General features: G+C 34.1%; 1 protein-coding gene across 2 annotated transcripts in view; it reads right to left on the reverse strand.

Moving 5' to 3' along the window:
• The window catches only part of LOC110115711 (terminal nucleotidyltransferase 4A), a 38,026-nt gene extending 31,688 nt beyond the window's left edge, over positions 1-6,338 (reverse strand). Inside the window, exons 1-5 of one of the 2 annotated variants that reach the window (XM_020849027.2) lie at positions 5,819-6,338; positions 2,704-2,816; positions 2,544-2,600; positions 2,144-2,239; positions 1,906-1,976 (exon numbers count right to left, since the gene is read on the reverse strand). In XM_020849027.2, coding sequence (XP_020704686.1) covers positions 1,906-1,976; positions 2,144-2,239; positions 2,544-2,600; positions 2,704-2,816; positions 5,819-6,161 — 680 coding nt within the window. In that variant the 5' untranslated portion in view covers positions 6,162-6,338. The remainder of the gene's footprint in view (positions 1-1,905; positions 1,977-2,143; positions 2,240-2,543; positions 2,601-2,703; positions 2,817-5,818) is intronic. The other variant, XM_020849028.2, reaches the window with a different exon arrangement.
• Between the last annotated feature and the right edge of the window lie 12,607 nt (positions 6,339-18,945).

Genomic DNA, 18,945 nt, shown 5'->3' on the forward strand with positions numbered 1-18,945 from the left:
AGACCGGCTTTTGTGTTTCAGCTATGCTTGACCCTTCCCAGCACAAGCAGATTAACCACACTAGCAAGAGTTTTCTACCCATTCCAAGAGGTGAAGGCTTTACCACCCAAGCAAGTAATGGAGCACGAATTGTCATTGATCAAGAGGGCTTATCTTTTAAATGAACTCATATACCACTATTCTCCAATGGAGTAAGAGGACTACGTTGGAAGGCAGAACTAGTAGAGCAGGGATTGATACAGACGAACAATTCACTATTTGGATCACTAGAGGTACTTATGCTAAACAATGAAGAAGGAAACACAGAGATTCCTACAATTTAGGATCTCAATAATAAAGTTGAAGGAGTAGAGTAGGACTATTACATTGTTTTGATATAAAGACCACCATAGTGCAAGATGGGCTGAAGGAGATATTCAAGATCGCCAAAAGGGAATACACTCCCAAGGCAGTCAAATTAGTATTCGAAGGATTCTAACTCTTGACACATCGACTGCCATTCACAAGAACAAATGATGACAAAGTGGGATATCGTAATCCAGATGGATCTGAACCTATTGACTCAGAGTAGGCGAGCAATAAGACTAACTGGTTGTGCTCAAGAGTGGGTCCATGAATGCTTTTGCGCATTTAGGTTTGTATCCTAGCTCATATCTCTTGTTTTGATTTTTCACCTAGGAAGCAATCAATCCTTGTATTTCGGGATTAGTAACCTACAATCTAGGATAAGTAGTTATATATTTTAAATTTTAAGGAGATATGCTTTACTTGATTCATGCATTCAAATAAGGATATGAATATACCTCCTGTAATATAAATACAGTTTAATTGAACTATTGAAGTAATAGAGATCATGTTTTCAATTCTCAAAATTTTAGACATGATCTCCACAAGAAGAGATTGGAAGATGACATAATTAGAAGGGAGAGCAGTGGAAAGAGAGGTAATTTTCTGACTGCATGAAAGGATTTGCATCTGAGTCCAGTGTGGATGTATTAGTGTTCCTATTGTGGTAAGAGACATTATGGACCGTGTTTTTTAATGATTGGATAGTGCTTTAGATGTGGGCAATGAGGACCCCGGATGGCTGATTGTCCAATACAACGATTTCATATTTTCACCAATCCTCTCTCCTCCTCACCATCCCTCTATCCCCATTCTCCGTGTCCACCGCTTGCAGGAGCAAAGACTGCAAGCCCCTTTGCTCACTCTTTCCCCTCTCAGCTTTGGCAAGGACTAGAAGGAAAGAATGCTCAAGAGCAACCATGCGCAACAGGATTCTGGTTTTGACTATCTAAAATTCTATCCCAAAATAGAGAATCACTATAAAGAAAACAAGCTCCCCTTTATTGAAGAGTAATTACAACAAAGAGAAGAAGCAGAAGAGAAGGAATTATCTACGAGCTGAAGACCATTCCTTATTATTCTTGCATCCAGGACTTTGGGGTCATTTAACCAACCCTTAGTACTCAACTCTGTGGGTATTGGATCAGCATAAGTTTAGGGGATGAATGTGTTCACTCTGTGATGCTTGCTATATCTCAATCACCCCTACAAGACTTCATTTGGACAATGTTCAACAACAAGAAGAATTATTAAATCAAATCAAAAGTCAAATAAGGCCATCATTATTTCTTGTGGTTGAACCTTCCATATTTGGAATGCTATATTTTTTTGCAGCAACAAGAGAGAAGAGTATAAGGGAAGAATCAAGCTGAAAAAACAAAAATAAATAGGAGTGTTCTGGGATAAAAAAGTGCATATAAAAAAGTTATTAATTACAAGAAAACCAGCATAATGAAGAATAAAACAAGGGCCAAAAAAGCTGCTAACAAAGAACGAGCACCTTAAACAAGCCCAAAAAATTGCTGCTTCATTATAAATATCTGTAAGAAGAATGAATACCTCATATCAAATGCAATTCCACTCTGCTTTTCAACAAACTTCACAATTGGTACACGAGCCTTTGATATAACCTTAACAAAAGCAGATCACTATAAGACACGAGTAAAAGAGCATCTTTTGACTGTTACCGTCAAGAAAGATATAGCAATAGAAAGAAGAAAAAAGAAAATGGAGCACTGGAATCACTACTACTATTTAAACTCATATATGGTGAAATGACCAAAATATGTAGGCTGACCTGCATCTGTTTAGCAATTCCTTTTTGAGATAAGGCCCTAGAAAGAGCATAAAGACCAGTTTGAGGAGTTTTCACCTTTGAATCCAAAATCACAACCTACAAAAGTTCAAATAAGCTAGTCAAAAATATTATCATACTATCTAGCATTATTTCTGAGATAAATAACACCAAGGAAGGCTTTTTCATTAATAAATTAGAAAAACAAAAATATTAACAAACAACAAAGGATAAAAGGATCGTATATGAGGTGAAAACCAATAATTTTAAATGAAACTAGTTGAAAAAGCAATCAAGAACTAACATGCTTATCTTGAATCCCAAACATGGTATAAATTGTAAAATCAGTAAATTCTACCATAATGTCATTAGAATGCTTAAATCTGAAGATAAAAATACTTGCATCAATATCACTGGTGGGAAGATAGAGGCCCGTCCTGAATGATCCAAAAACTTCCACCTAAATTCATATTAAAAAAAGAAAAATACAGAGCAGAACATTTTTAATTAAATTTAGATATCAAATATGCGCAAAACTCGAAAGAAGCAACTACTGAACATACTCTGCAGTGCGGCCAGATATATTTGACCACCTGAAAGACACGATCTACAGCTGTTTCACGTTTGGCTTTTTCTTCAGGAGTTGGTGAAACAAATGCAGAAAAATCAAGTATCTCTGCGATTATCATGATGATTTGCAATATTAAATAATGGTTCATTCATAAAAACAACTCAGGTTGCAGATACTAAAGCACAAAATTTAACATAAGAATGGAAAATGTTCCAAGTCTACTACACCACAAGTCAACAAATGGTTCCATCTGGCATTGATGTCTTTTGTAGTGTAGTGCTATATTGTATAGTGTTGTGCTATCAAATAAGGCAGAATCATTTGAGAGCGTCTTTTTAAGATGTATAAAATGCTGTAAGAGTTGTTATAAAACACTGAAAGAATTGTTATTTGATAAAAAATTGTTGTGGCACTGATTTGCATTCCATTAATGACTGAAATGTATAATATAATGAACTTTATAAATATCTATAATATCCTAATATAAAAAAACTAAATAATTCATTTATTGAATAAAAACTAAAAATCACAAAAGCACTTTTGTGGGAAACTATATAAACTGTCATTCTAAAAACAAGTTATTTTTTAGCTACATACAACTGGCATTTCTCATACTTGTTGCACCAAACACCATACGGCTGTTCGGTTATTCAAAAAAGCAGAAACCTGAGCAAAAAAACTATGCTACAAAAGAAACCATCATTTTTAAATATCTCAAGTTAAAAAGAGTAATGGTGACTCTCATCTCTCCCATCATATGAATAAAAAGCTTGATGTTCACAACACAATCACAGGGTTGGATCCACCACAATTAAGGTCCTGCACCAATGTAATGCAGAACACCTCAGGATATAAGTTTTTCAAATGCAAATCCATCATGAGATGCATAAAATCACCCAAACGAATCAAATTCATAATTCGCAAACCTTTAATTAGACAACTACTTATTTCTTTGAATGCAAACTAAAAATATGAAAATTCCTACATAAATATTTTAATGGTCGTGAATAAATAATACATTTTAATTGAAAATAATGCTCAAGTCAAATAATAAATTGCATCAGACCAATTACTAGAAATTAAAGAATAAGAACAAGAAAGATAAGAGAGCATCAAATAGAAGAACCAAGCCTAATTTCAATACAAAGTGAACGCTACCCAAAAAACTATGATCCCCAATTGCATCAAAAGAAGGCTACAAAAAATTGCATCCAATTAAAAATCATTCAAAATAGAAACCAAGTAAATATTTCTTTACATGTCTGAAATCTATATATTTGTGATCACAAATTTCAATCAAATTATAATAACAAAATTAGAAGATTAAGTCGACAACTTACCCAAAGTGAGCAAACTGTAAGGTTCATATGACTAACAACAATCAAATCACAAGGAACACCTTAAATCATAGCCGAAAAGATCACATGAAGTGTAGCCACAAGAGAGAAAAATTGAAAGGAACAAAACCCGTAGTAGAAGATTGCAAGGAAGGCAAAACAATGACAAATCACATGAGCAGTAGCATACGAAAAACCGTAAGCGATGAGATTAAAAAAGGAAATTGCATGGGCATTGTTGAATAGAGATCATCCAAGAGGTAGCTAAGAGTCAAAAGTCGCAAGGCATCAAAGTTAACACGATACAAAATAGAGTTCATCAAATGGAGGAGAATTAATGTATGAAAGTAAGGATGACTTTCACTAAATCAATTTAAAAGCACATTATCATGAAAACTAACCATACAATATTTTTATTTTTATTTTTTTTAGAAATAAGAGAGTAAGCCTATGAAGTTTGGAGGGAATTTTTTGAAAGTTTAGAGTCTCATCAATTAACATAGAGGGAATTTTTAAATGTTAAACCCTTCTTTGGATGCTCATCCATCAACCTAAATTGAAAATCACCACTGAAAATAAAAGACTTTAATGAATCCTCCTTATTTGGAATAGTTTATTTAGTTTCCAAAATACGAGCTAACGAGAGGTGCCATTACAACCTATACGTGAATTTTCATGGAAAGATTTTTGTGTTTTTTTCCTTGTGTTCTCTTCTTTTTCTATAGCACATCATGCATCATTTATATCCCATGGTTCAATGAAAAAATAACTTGGATCTGTTGTAAGAACTTGTCACTGCAAAGAGTTGATGCTGTCAACTTTTGAATTGATTTGTGAATCAACCACAATTAAAATTTATGAATCCTAACATATCATTTTCTCTCTTATCTTTTACCTCAAACCTCATCACCTTTCCAATGCCTTGAATCACTTCAACCCTTACAAAAGCCAAGCCATACCCCTTCCACAAAACACTAATCCTAATTCATAAATTACTATCCATGCATTCAATTAAACTAAAACCACAACCATTAATTGGATAGCATTCCAAACTTCTGATTTGAGGTTTTCACACTTTTCTAGAAATGAAAAGCTGGCCATTCACTGGATGAAAGTCTGCCAAAAAATTGTCCAAAAATCATAAACGAATCAAGGTTTTCCTTTCTCTTCCACTAACCCTAAACTCTCCCCTCTCACTCCAACAATACTTGAAACGTCTTAACCACCTACCCATCAAGCGGTGAATAAGAAACCGAGAACTGAAGCAAGAAGGGAGTTCTGCATCACCATAAAGTTACCCAATCCCAGTCGTGCAATACAGTTTGGATGGTTGTAACTGAGTCATTATTTTTTTTCAAAGGCACTCTTCTGACTACTTAATCCAATCGCAGCTGTTCAAAGTAAATTTCAGGGATGGGAGTGCAGCTCCAAGCCTCAATAAATAAGTGGAGCAAGGTTTAAGACTGGAATCACAGTTGAAACAAATTTTTACTTCAGATTACTCCTACCCTCCTGATTTCTTGTGTAGGCTTGGCCTTATTCAATTGTATGAAGTTTAAAAATAAGTTTTGAAAAACACGAAATTTGTTAAAAGCATTTTATATTGTCGGGTATACTTAAAGATTAATACTGACTCCTTCACAAACTCCTTCAAAACCTCCTCAAATGTAATTGTTTTAATTTATAAGAGAAAATAAAATCATCATTTTTAAAAACATGTTTTGAATCCATAAGCAACCAAATTAGCCCTTAGGTAAAGTGAAATCTTACCCTTGTGTAGCTGAAGCATGGGACTCCTAAACCGGCTGCCGGCGCGGAACCATGTCGATTCGGAGGTAACTGGACAAGCCGCCTCCGGCGAACCTGGAGCGGCAGCGGTGGAAACTGATTGGAGGGGAAGAGACTCATCCAGTTCGCACTGCGGGGAATCACCAGAGACGTCGAGTGAGAAGTAATCGGAGACCGGAATGTCAACGATTAGGTCGGCGGAGGCCGTCACTTCGCTCCTGAAAACGGCGTATGATCCCGTGGCATCGGGATCGTGCTCCTCTGAGAAGCCCAAGGGGTCGAGGGTTTCGTATATGTAGCTTATGCTCGTGCTCTCTTCCCCCATCCGTCGAACACACGCTGCCACCCACAAAGTAGCGAGATCAAAGGTGGATCTGCGTGGCGGCGGTGAACGTCGGCTTCAGGGACTGCAGATATAATAGAATCATGGGCTTAATGGTGGAGATGAGTTCGTCACATGAGGCGGCATGCTCTACCTGCCCGTGGTGAAATTTGCTTGGTTTAATATTGCCCTAAATATATATATATATATATATATATATATATAAATAGGAGGGATAATCCTCATATTTATAAGAATTCATTTAGCTAATTTATTTGAACATCTAACTCCAAGCAATTTTACCTATGATTTCATTGATTGATTGATCAGATAGTTGTCTCTTTGTTACAAATTCTAGCAAAATGAAGTTTTTAGCAGTCTACTCATATCATATCTTTTAAGTCCAATAAAAATTATAAATTGTAATATTTTTTTATTTATAGTACAATATAATTATCATCTTATCCACTATCAACTCTTGTTGTTGCCCATTATCGCAAAAGAAAGGAGATAAGGTCATAGGCGGATAGAAGGGGAGACGAAGGTGATGAGAGGGGAGTTTAATGGTCTAAAGACTCTTTTTTCTGAATGAAAATCAATCAGCATATTACATACACTATTTCTCACATCAGCTTCAATTAGCACTGGTGGCAATTGTGAAAACTCATGTTCATATTGCTTTGTTATTTACTATAATTTTGAGTGTGTAATAAATCGTATTGGTGTTTTTTGTAAGCATCGTAACCAAATTCAAGAAATACAACGAGAGAATGTATTAAATAAATTACATAGTGGAAATTTTTTATCTGGGCAAGGCTTAAATCAAGAAATAATCTTTAGGCGTACAAGCGATACGAGGTGGGGTTCATACTATGAATTAATTTTAAGGTTAATTGCAATATTCTTTACAGTAATTGATGCTCTGGAACTCATTTTGGAATATGGTGTAAGCTCGGAACAAAAAGATGAGGCGTATGCTTTATTATAATCATTAAAGACCTTTAAGTTTTCTTTTAGCCTGCATCTCATGAAAGATGTTCTTGGTATTACTAACGAATTATCACAAGCTTTACAAAGAAGAGAAAAATATATTATAAATGTTATATCTTTGTTGTGTATATGTAAAATTAGACTGCATGATATAAGAGAAAATGAGTGGACTAACTTCATCAGTAATGTAATCACATTTTGTGAGCAAAATAAAATCAATGTTTCACATATGGATGATAAATGGGTTTCTCATAGTTGGCCTCATCGTGGAGCTCAAGATATTATAAATTTATATTATTTTCAAATTGAAATTATTTACACATTGTTTGATATGCAGCTTCAGAAGTTGAACAATCATTTTATAAAAGTAAATACCGAGCTGCTTTTGTGTATAACCTGTTTGAATCATAATAACAAATTTTATGTATTCAACAAAGATAAGTTGATTAGAATGACATAGTTTTATCTGACTGATTTTAGTCGTCTTGATCAGGCAGTTTTTGAAAATCAATTGGATACTTATATTATGGCTATGCGATCGGATGATCAGTTCTCTTCATTAAAAGATATAAAAATTCTTGCTGAGAAAATGATCCAAAGTATGAAAGATATTATATATCTTATTGTTTTTAGACTACTCGAACTGTCATTGGTATTACTCGTTGCTACCGCAGACGTCAAAAGATCATTTTATGCCATGAATATTATAAAAAATTGGCTGCGAAATAGGATTGGAGATTAATTGATGAATGTTTTTTTAGTTTCTTATATTGAGAAAGAAATTTTAGATTCTATTGATAATGGAGTAGGGGTGTAAGTGAGCCGAGCAGGCTCGCGAGCCTGCTCAAGCTTGACTAGTTTATGGGCTCGCGAGCCGAGCTTATCGAGCTCACGAGTCCAGCTCGAGCTCGAGTTCGAGCTTGAATCGGCTGGGGCGTGGGTGGGGGTGTGGGGGGGCGGGGCGGGGGGGGGGGGGAGCCGGCTCGATTAAACATTAATATTTTTTAAATAATTTTATTTTAATTATTAAATTTAAATATTAAAAAAATTAATAAAAACCACCTAAGTTTTATTTAAATTTTAAATATTTCATAATTTTTTAAAAATTTTAACTAAGTTTGAAAATTCTTGCTTAAATTTAAAAAATCCCACCTAAATTTAAAAATTTCCGCCCATGACTTGCGAGCCAGCTCGCGAGCCGGCTCGAGCTCGTTTGCAGAGAGACGAGCTCGAGTTTGAGCTCGCTTTCCAACTAACGAGCTCGGCTCGATAAGGGCCTAAACTCGACTCAACTCAACTTGTTTGCACCCTTATAATGGAGTAATCATTCAACTCTTTCAGAATATGAATAGTATAAGTTATAAATTATAAGTTGTTTACTATCTTATATTTAATATTATTATTTTTTGTTAATTATCGAACATTTTTTTTTTAACTATCTATGTGCCAGTCCCAAGTCCTGATGAAAAAGTTGAATGAAAATTTTAATAAAATGATTAGTATCAAAATAGATGTTTTAAATTTGGATTTGAACGAGATTCAAGCTAGTAGATCGAACCTTGTAATTCCTCATAACCTATTTATCTTTCATAGAATTACATTCATTTTATTCGCATTGCAATGAAGATAGATATGCAAATTAATTATTCTTATAGAGAGGTATAACAATGCTTGGGTCATATACAAAGGTGATGGTATGATCGAAAAAGTTATTAAGCATATTGAAAGCTGTAATTTATTAGGCGGTTGAACAATCCCCCTTCTTATGCAACTTCCATTATATGGTATTTATATCAAGCTTTGAATATGATTTTACAGGTTTTTATGTTCTTATCTTTTCAGCAAATAATAATGTTCGAATACATTTTGAATAAAATTCAAACAAGATTCGAATATAGTTCAAATATGTTTAAATATTATTTATATCTCGTTCAAATCATGTTTCAATCTAGTATAACAAGCATACAAAGACAACTGATAATTTTGACTAGCAAAAAATGAACATACATAAATAACATGTTTCAATATAACTTGCAATTATAGACATATACTTTTTATAATTGCATACTCAAACCTAATATTCAAACAATGACAAAAAAAATGCATTTAAATTGATTTTTCCAGAGATAATTGACATAGATAGTAACAATTTTTAACAAAGATAATATTCTTTTATAGAGATAACAAACTTAAATAATTATAGAATCGCATAAAGGTAGCAAATTAAAATGGTCAAATAATAAAAATAATTGTTTATAATTACATTCATAACAACAAACTTAACATTCAATGAAAGCAACTTGACAATGTTCTTTAAAAAAAAAAAAAAACTCCACTATCTCCTTATTTCCTATAGTATAAAATTAACCATATCTCTTGAGTTTGAAACATTAAGCATTAGTTGTTCTAGAAGCTTGCATCCTCATCTCAATGTGTAGCCAATTCATAATCAAACAATAAATCTATTGCTTCAAATTTTTGTGTACATGTATTTTTATCAATATCAATTTAATATTTAAAATCACAATCAAGGACATACATTTCAAAATTTTTAATAAGATATACAATTAATATTTGAGCTTTTGTTAATAGTTTGCCTAATGCTAATACAATCTCCTTTGACAAAGTATATTTTACATTTATTGCTAGAAAAGTTTGGAGTAGCTCCAGTGGAAGATAAAAGCCAACATTTTATGTGAACAAACCATCTAAGGTATTATATTTGACTTATATTAAGAAAGGTAGAAATAGATCTAAAAAGATTTGTTTAAAAAATATTAGAAATGATATTTCTTTATTAGATTTAAACAAAAATTTGACTTTTAATACGATACAATGGAGAAAAAGGATTAATGTAGCCGACCTCATGTAATGGGACAAATGCTTGATGTTGTTTTGTTGTTGTTTTTGTTGTTGTTGTATATATGTCAAAGAGCCATTGAACAAGTAGTAAGAAAATCATCTCAAACGAAACCTAAATAAAAAAAGTTTTGAAAGTCATTCTATGTGAAACAAGGATTAACTTGGTCTATCAATTTTGATAACAAAGGAGTTTATAGCCAAATTCACTCTTTTGTTGTGCATAGCTTAACTAGTGGGATAATCATAATAAAAGCTACCAGAGTAATAGTTGGATGAAAATAAGTGGGTAGGAAGATCACTACAATTTATTAAACCCTAAGATTATAAGAAGGGAGGCCTGAATGATCAGAACTCTACGTCTTAACCCATTTTGATACTTTTTTTTATAACCGATAAACTAAAAAGTTTAGGATGCTTGATAAAAAAATAATAAGATTATACCAATAAGTAAAAAAATAGAAAAAAATACTGAACATATTATTTGACCTGAATCTAACTTGTTTAATAAACGAATTAGAAAATTTGACCCGCATATTAAATAGCTCAACCCAAATTCAAAATTTTCAAATCGGATCATCTATTGGCACCCATAATCTTATCCTACAATAAATATTAAAGATTATCTCATATCTTTAAAACTGATAAATCGTTACTGATTAGCAATGGCAATAATGTCATTTATGAAAGTAATGAATAGATGATGAGCACATTTATAAGAAATAAATTGCATTAAAAAAATCAAATCCTCACTCTCTCAATATTATAATCTACAATAAATAATATAAGCCTCTAAGTTCTTATTATAAGAGTAAAGAATGTAAGATGAGGATCCAAGGGGGACTAACCCAAAAAAACATTTATATAAAAAAGGAAGGTGGGAAACCAATCAAGTCAAAATAACATGGATGGCTACAATTTAAATTAGGGAACTCACAGGGTTGAGAGTGATGGGTTCAAATTATGCCAGTCGAGTAAATTCACATACAAGTATAGCAAGGCTTTTTAACTCTAGAAGTACAAGGCTTTTAACTGCAGAAGTATATGAGTTTTCAATATATGAATCTAAAAAATGAAGAAAGCAAAGGCAATGATTCTGGAGTTAGCAAAAGAACTAGACAATGCATCTTAGAAGGCTGCTAGCTAAGGCAGGCAACATGTACACATGTATGTGTGGTACTAAAGTCGGCAAGTCGATGAGTTGAGGCCAACTCTTGCAAGCTAAAAATGTCATCTTCAAGGATACAACAATTTATCCTAGTGTAGGATGCAATAAATGTCTTCTCCCAAGGTCGACAAGTCCACCTCAGGGTAGGCAACAACTTACAAGAAGTGAAAGATGGAAAGTCGATGAAGTTAGAAGGTTTGCAAGTTGAGATCACAAAGTGTGTATGTATACATGATACTATGGTTAGTGAGCTAGGTACCTTTCAACAAGGCTCTCTAACCTCCCAATTTACACAACAAAGCCTACCTTCCAATGGTTCCAAGGGTCAATCTATGAGGTTTTAGGGTTTCTCTATGAGATTGCCACCCTTCCCTATTGCTTTTGAGTGGTGATGTTAAAGGGCTATCGGGTATGATGATAAAGGGTTAATGATAAACTCAAACCAATGAAGATAATAGGATGGTTGAAGAGATATTACCTCATACGAGGCTTCAATCAAACCAAAGATTCTAAGTGGCTTCATGTTTTGATTGAAAAAATATTATAATTTGAAAAAGGATTAATTTTCTTTGGGAAAGATTAATTTTTGAATTTTAGTTTTGAAATCAAACACAATATTAGGAACAATATATCGTCTCAAAAGACGATAATAGCATTCACTAATAGGTTCAGATTATAGAACTTTAACTTTATCCTGATTATCGTAGTCAAATTCAAGAAAGAATCACATTTGACCCCGAATGATCAAAATGAAATTTAATCGAGTGTTTAACTATGCTAATCTGGGTAAAATGATCATTAATTTTATAATCAAAATCAGGATAATATAATGATATATCTCTCCAAGGAAAGATGATATCACTTATTATCAATCATTTGGATATAACGATAATGATCGTTGAATTGAGATTTCTCAAAGATAATTAATTGAGGTTTTGAAAAATTGGATTTTGAAAGTCTGGTCTGGGTTTCTAAATCTCTTACGAGCGCAAGCCCTCGTAGTTAATTACATCGTAGGAAAATTGGAATTTTCCTATGAAAACTCTCGATTAAAATAGCGGTAGAATTTTCATTTAAGATTTTCAAAGCTATATGTCAAAAAAGGTAAAGGTTGGAATTTTCAATCGGGATTGGATCAAGGTTGAACACTTATTTCTGGAGTCAAAGGAAGAAGGGTTGAAGGTGTTTTGGGATTCTGATTTACTTCAGAAACACTTCAGTCTATCTTAAGTGTTGGGCTTGAATTTGATTGAAAGTGATTTAAATTTGAATGTTCAATTTTATTAGAAAGTCGAGATTTAATTCCCGGAGGGTGAGATCTTATAGACCGAGCTAGCCTCAGAGCCTAAGACTAAATTGGGTACTGAAAATCAGTGACCCGAACCTAGCTAATGTAGTGCAAATCAGGACATACCCCGGCCTGGATTGGGGAGCCAGCAAAACCACCTAGGCGCTTTAAAATTATGAGTCCGGTCAATTTATGGAGAGTGGTAGGGACGTTAATTAGATTGAGTTTGAAGAGTTGGGGCCGACATCTAGAGCGGATCCTAATTCGCCCCTTTGACTTATGTTGGATATTTAATGCTTAAACTAATGCAATTAATATTTTAGAGAGTTTTTAAGTTTGTTGCTAATGTGATGCATGCTAGTCGACTCAATTAAATGCTTGAATTTGAATGAAGGTTATGAAATGAGAATTCCCGGCGATCCCGGGCTTACTTCTTAAAACGTTAGAGTTTCTATGTTAGCTTAAATGTTTTAATTTTGTTTGAGTAGAAATAGTTTTAATAAGTCCTTAAGAGCCTACGATCGGGTTCCAGGCTAAATCAAAATACGACATGCAAGATCGCCAAAAAAACTAGAAAAAGCAGTCAGATCCTAATCGCAGTCAACACATCAATAAATAAATAAATCAAGTAAATTAAATTAATATCAAATTTAAAGTCTATATGTCAAGTGTCACTTATTATTACATCCCTAAATTTGCAGAAAAGTAAAGTGGTCGGGCACCACTGACAACAACCCGGATTATATCCTAAGACTCAAGTGACTTTGAGATTTGGGATTCTTCTCATCGTCCATTTCTTCGTCTTCTCACGAACATCTTGATTCGTCGGTTCCGGATATCCAAATGAAAAGAAACTCCCCCTTGAACGGGGTGTTATCTTTCCTCTTTGGATATTTGAAAAGTATCCTAATTTAACTTTCAAATGGAAAAAGTCTCTCCCCTTTAGGGATGTCTTCTCCTCTTTGGAATTCAAATTGGATTAAATATCCCAAATTCAAGTCACTTTAAAGATTTTACAACCATATCATAATCAAATTACATTTGAATTTAAAAGAAAAATCTAGACTCGATCTTGCAGGGTTATCCTAATAATCAGCAGTTATATAATTAATCCAAAGCAATTAATATTCAATCTCAAGCAGTTAATATTTGAAATTTAAAATGCTTAATTACTCACAATATAGAGTACAGAAAAGTAAACAAACGCATCAATTCTAAGTTAGCAAACATCATGCAGTGAAAACTCGAAAGCAGGGCATACAGCGGAAAAGTAAATATCGGCCTAGCCTAAAACTAGATTTGGTTGTCCTAACAAACCATCTAAAGTGTGTGAGGTAGGATGTATGGTTTTGATATGTCCTAAATAGGATATTTAATTAAAGTTACTTAAGGTTCGATTGGTTGAAAGGCTTAAGAGATGTTTAATTAAAATTTAAATCTTAATGGCTTTGGATGAATTTTAAAATTAATTCTTAATTATTTGTTGGAAACTACCTTTGTTTCACACCGAGCCCGTGAAGTTTATTTCACCTTCCATGGGGTTAAGCAAATAGCCTCGTATGCATGGGTTATCTAGTGGTACCCGATATAATTAAGTGTTTTGATTTGATTAAGGTTTGAAAGTTAATGAATTTTAATTAGGTTGGTTGATTGCTGGTTTTAAGGGTTGGTTAGACACTTCTGGAGTTTTAAAACAATTTTGAATTTTTGGAATATTTTAATAGTTTAATTAATGAGTCAAAAGTTGACTTTTGGATTAAGAGAGTTTTCTAGAAAATTAGCATTTTCTTAAAATACTAGACCTTAATACTATCAGTTAGACTATAAGTACGCTGAAATCGGATTTTTCTGCATTTTATTGCGAAGGTTTGAAGTTTTGAACTAATTTTGACCTAGGTTGACCGGTTTGTTGACTTTTTGATTTTGACAAATATCTGGATGTTAAATATTTTTAATAAATATTAGACATTATTATGAGTTGAATGCAAGTGAGTTTGACTGATTTGGATTTTTCTTGAATTAGTTATGAATTTTTGAAGTTTTGACTATTTATTGGAATTTTTAAAATTGTTTAATTAGAGGGCTTTTTTGTGATTTTGCTCAAAATGAGATCCCAACTCCTTGAAATCAGCTCCAAAGGTCAGGAATGACCTAAGAAGAGATTCCCAAGTGTTTGGGAAATTTTTGGAATTTTAATTATTATTAATAAATTAAATTAATAAAATATTTATTTTCAATTAAAATTAAATTAATGTTTAATTTGCTATCAAATTAAATTGGTTTTAATTTTCATTTGTTAAGGATTCAAATCTGGTCAGTTAGAGGGGTTATACATAATTTTTGGGTTTAAAATGGATTTATTATATTTTTTGGAAGTTTTAATTCTTAATTAAGGGTTCAAGCTTAAGAAAATTTGATTAAGGGTCTTAATGATCTCTAAAACTAGTGAAAATTTTTCCTAAGGCTGATAGTGTCTCTAAGTTTAAGTGGTTTAAATTTCAAGTCAAGAGAGTATAAATCCTAATCACAATGAATTTTCTAAGTTTTCTAGTCAAAGTCCTTAATTTTTGTCCTTAATTGTGTCACTAAGTTTGATGGGTTTAAATCAATGTTTTAATTAACCCTTGACTAAGCATGAAATGAACACACAATAAAAATCAATTTCTAGATCTAGGAGAGCCTTAAACTATGTGATAGTATGTGTACCCTAAACATGCAAGGTACAAAGTTTATTAACATAGAAAAATATATTGATTAGAGAATGGTTGGAAAATGACCATTCACTAATCTCCCCCATGATTCATGTTCAAGCACATTTAATTTAAGTTCAAAATTACAAATGATCTCTCAAATGCTCTCAAAGTTTAACATATATAGTTTTAAAATTAATTTTAATACTTAGAAAATAGGTAAGTTTTAGAAATTATATAAAATTCCATATAATTCAAAATAATTTTGAATAAATTTCTAAAATAGTTTTAAAATAATTTAAAAAATGACTCTTAAAGAAATATCATAATAGTCTAAATTGATTTAAAGAAAAGATTCAAAATTTTTGAAAATTATTTAAGTTTGAATTTGATTAAATATGATTTAAATGTTAAAAGGTTTAAATAAATTATTTAAAAGTATTTCAAAATATCTTAAATTAAATTTTAGTTTTATTTGAAAGGTCTTAAAATTCTGAGAATTTTGATATTTTAAAATTATTTTTTGGAGTTATAAATATTTTTTTATTATTTTTTAAAGTTTATGTAATTAAATGGTTTTAAATTTAATTTAAAACCATTTAATTAAATCCAGCGGCTGTCATTGGGACAGGTGGCGTGCTCTGGTTCGTTCAGCCAAAACTCGAAACCACCTGGCAATCTCCCATTTGTCAGATCGAAATCGCGGCGGCGCCAATGATTGGCGGTGGCCGGGGACATGCGTCGACTGCAAATCGCCTCACGCGGTTTCACTTAACGACGTCAGCGGTTAGCGGGCACCGTTGGATTCGCCGCGGGTTTGATCGAACGGCAAAGATCGAATCCTGCCGTTCGATCTCAGCGGAAGAAGATCAAACGTCGGAGATTTAATCCCGCACTACCGAACGGACGGCCCAGATTTTGTCGAACACCGATCGAACGATAGATTAGAAATGCGGGCAGATCAGACCACAGGATGGCTCGATCTGGATCGTTGATCGAGCAATCGACGATCCAGAAAATGTACTCCTGAGCCAGACTACAAAAACGCCCTTGGAAAAATTTTCTGGACCGTTCTCGAAATCGACCCGATCAATTCGCTTGAAATTTTAAACCCAAACTAATGTTATGAACATAAATCATGGGGAATATTTTACATGGCTTAAAATGAGCTTTACAAAAAGCATTTAGACTAGTGTACCTAGATCTAGGGATTTTATTTGTACCTCATCCACACGGTGGATTCGAGAGTTCTTTAGCTCTCTGAACTTATTATTTGTCCACGCTACTTTCTCCTTTTGAATGCACAGCTCGATAAGCTACGGATTGGAAGATCTTGAGCTTGGACGGACCTAATGCTTGAGTGGCCGGGAGCTCGCCGCCGGCGAGTTTCTGGTGGTCGGATTCGACTTGGGGGAGATTTAGATTAGATGATGTGGAGCTCAAATGAAAACAGATAAGGGTTGGAAGAAGTCTGGATGGTGAGAGAGTGTTAGGGTGTAAAATGAGGGCTCAATTCCTTCATTTACCCTATTTAAACGTCCCTATACTCAAGGAACAGCTAGGATCATTTGGAGTTACCCTTAGATGGCTGCTACCTGCCCCTAGGGTGGTTGAAAAGCTGGGAGCAAGGACATGGCAAGGACAGTGCACATGGAAAGGGGTTTTGGTCCCCATCTGGGCATGGAAGCAATGGGAACCATTTGATTTCAATCCAAAGGCTGGAAGTGCCTTTAGGAAGGTTCTAGAGAAGAGTTTAAACAGCTGGAATGATTTGAGATTGAGTGGATTAGTTTAAGGGATTAACTTGACCATATTTAACCCATTTGAATACTTGTTGACTGGTCAATATCCAAGTGGACTGCTAATATGGCATGCCAATAGATCAAATGAGCTGGTGGGAGGCCTTGGAGGGGGGTTGAGCTAACTTGAGTCAAGTCATTTGGGCAATTGAAGGTTTGTTGACCAAGCATTGACTGGTCAACTAACCACTTTGACTACTGAGGTGGCAGCCAAGTGGCCTCAAGGATTGGTTAGACTAAATTAAAACCAAGGCCAAGTGAAGGGATTGAGACATGAGTTTGATATGGGGGTTTGGAATAGATTTAACCAAATCTTAGAGTTGATTTGATCAACTTTACCTGAATTTGGTTGGCCAAAAATTAAGGTATGATTAGGCCAAAATTGGGAGTTGATTTGAAGTTTAAAATGGGTTTGATATGTTAAATGGGTTAAAATAACCCATTTAAAGTCTTAAGGGGCATTTGGGTCAATCCAGGTTGACTGGGTCAACCAGGTTGACCCATGGGGTGAGTCTGCGTTAGACAGGTTTGAAATTGTATTTGGAGTCTGATAGAGGTGTTTTCAGGGTTTAGATAGGCCATTTGGATCAAATTGGACTATTGGGCCCTTAATGGGCCATTAAGTCAATCCTGGTTGACTTGGTCAACCAGGTGGGTCCAGGGTCTAGAAATGGGTTCAACAGGTTCGATTTGATATTTGAAACTTGCTGGAGGTGGTTGCATTCAATTTGGAGGTCGTTTGATTTGAAATGAGTATTTGAACCCCAAAAGGGTATTCTGGTCATTTTGACCCCTAGTCAACTGGGGATCAAAGTAGGTCCAGAAAAATATAGTTTAATGTTCAATAGGTCAGGATTAATGGTCTGGAAGTGATTAGAGGCTTCAGGGAATGCTCTAAGGTCATGATCTTCTATGTGACATGTTCAGTAGCATAGGCCGTAAATATTTGAAGGTTTTACAGCCTTTGAATTTTGATTTAGTTTATGGGGTTAGAGACCTCATAATGGGCTGAATCAGAGAGTATCCTCCAGAGACATGTCTTATCACTTTGAAAGTGATAGACTCTGAATCAGAGGTCATTTGACTGGGTTTTAAAGTATTTAAAAAATCCATGGAAAATTAAGGCTTTTGGGATAAAGCCTTTGAACCTTAGATTTGAGCCTGGATTTCTGGATTTTAAATGGGTTTTGAGTTTGAATGACTGGATTTGAATTATCCATATCATTTATGATCATTTAGGATGATCATGAGTGACAGGATAGGGTTGAAGTTTGATAGATGCAGGATCAGGGTTTTAACTGAAGTTTGGATTTTGAACTGGACTGAAGTCTAGTTTTGATTGAGACTTGAATTGAATTGAGATCTGGATTAGATTGAGGTCAGGATTGATTTGAAGTTTGAATTTATCTGAGATCTAAATTAATCTCAAGGTCTGGATTGATTTAAGGTCTAGGCAGCTCTTAAGGCCTAAGAAGATCATAGGGTCTGGATCTATGAGAGTCTTTGGGTCTAGAATAGATTCTAAGACTTGAAGTCTAGAAAAGTCCTAGGGTCTGGAGTAGATCCTAAGGTATGGATTATAAGAGGATCCTAGAGTCTAGATTGGTCTGGAGATTAAATTGATATGGGGTCAGGATTAACTTGGAGTCTGGGTGAGTCCCTAGTGACCTCATACAAAAATGTAGTCAACACTTCACAAGGCGCATGAAGCTTGAGTACCAGGAAAGGGAAGAAGTTAGTAACTACTGGTGGTGGAAAATTACTTGAACTAGTCACTACTAGGCATTGTAAGGCCAGGTGGAGAAAAAGTAATAAGCAAGTTAATGAGTAAGTAATGAAGGGTCCTCAAAATGAGAGAATGCTCGAGAGCTTTCAAACTAAGGAGCTGAAGAGCGTAAGGACTACATAGTGGAGGCTAACAAGCAAGGATTGGAGACCTCAAGGCGTTTAGGGGCAAACCCAAAACTTTGGGTGGATTAAAAAATTTTGGGCC

Source organism: Dendrobium catenatum, unplaced genomic scaffold (assembly GCF_001605985.2).
Source record: "Dendrobium catenatum unplaced genomic scaffold, ASM160598v2 fragScaff_scaffold_1260, whole genome shotgun sequence".
Taxonomy (NCBI): Eukaryota; Viridiplantae; Streptophyta; class Magnoliopsida; order Asparagales; family Orchidaceae; genus Dendrobium; species Dendrobium catenatum.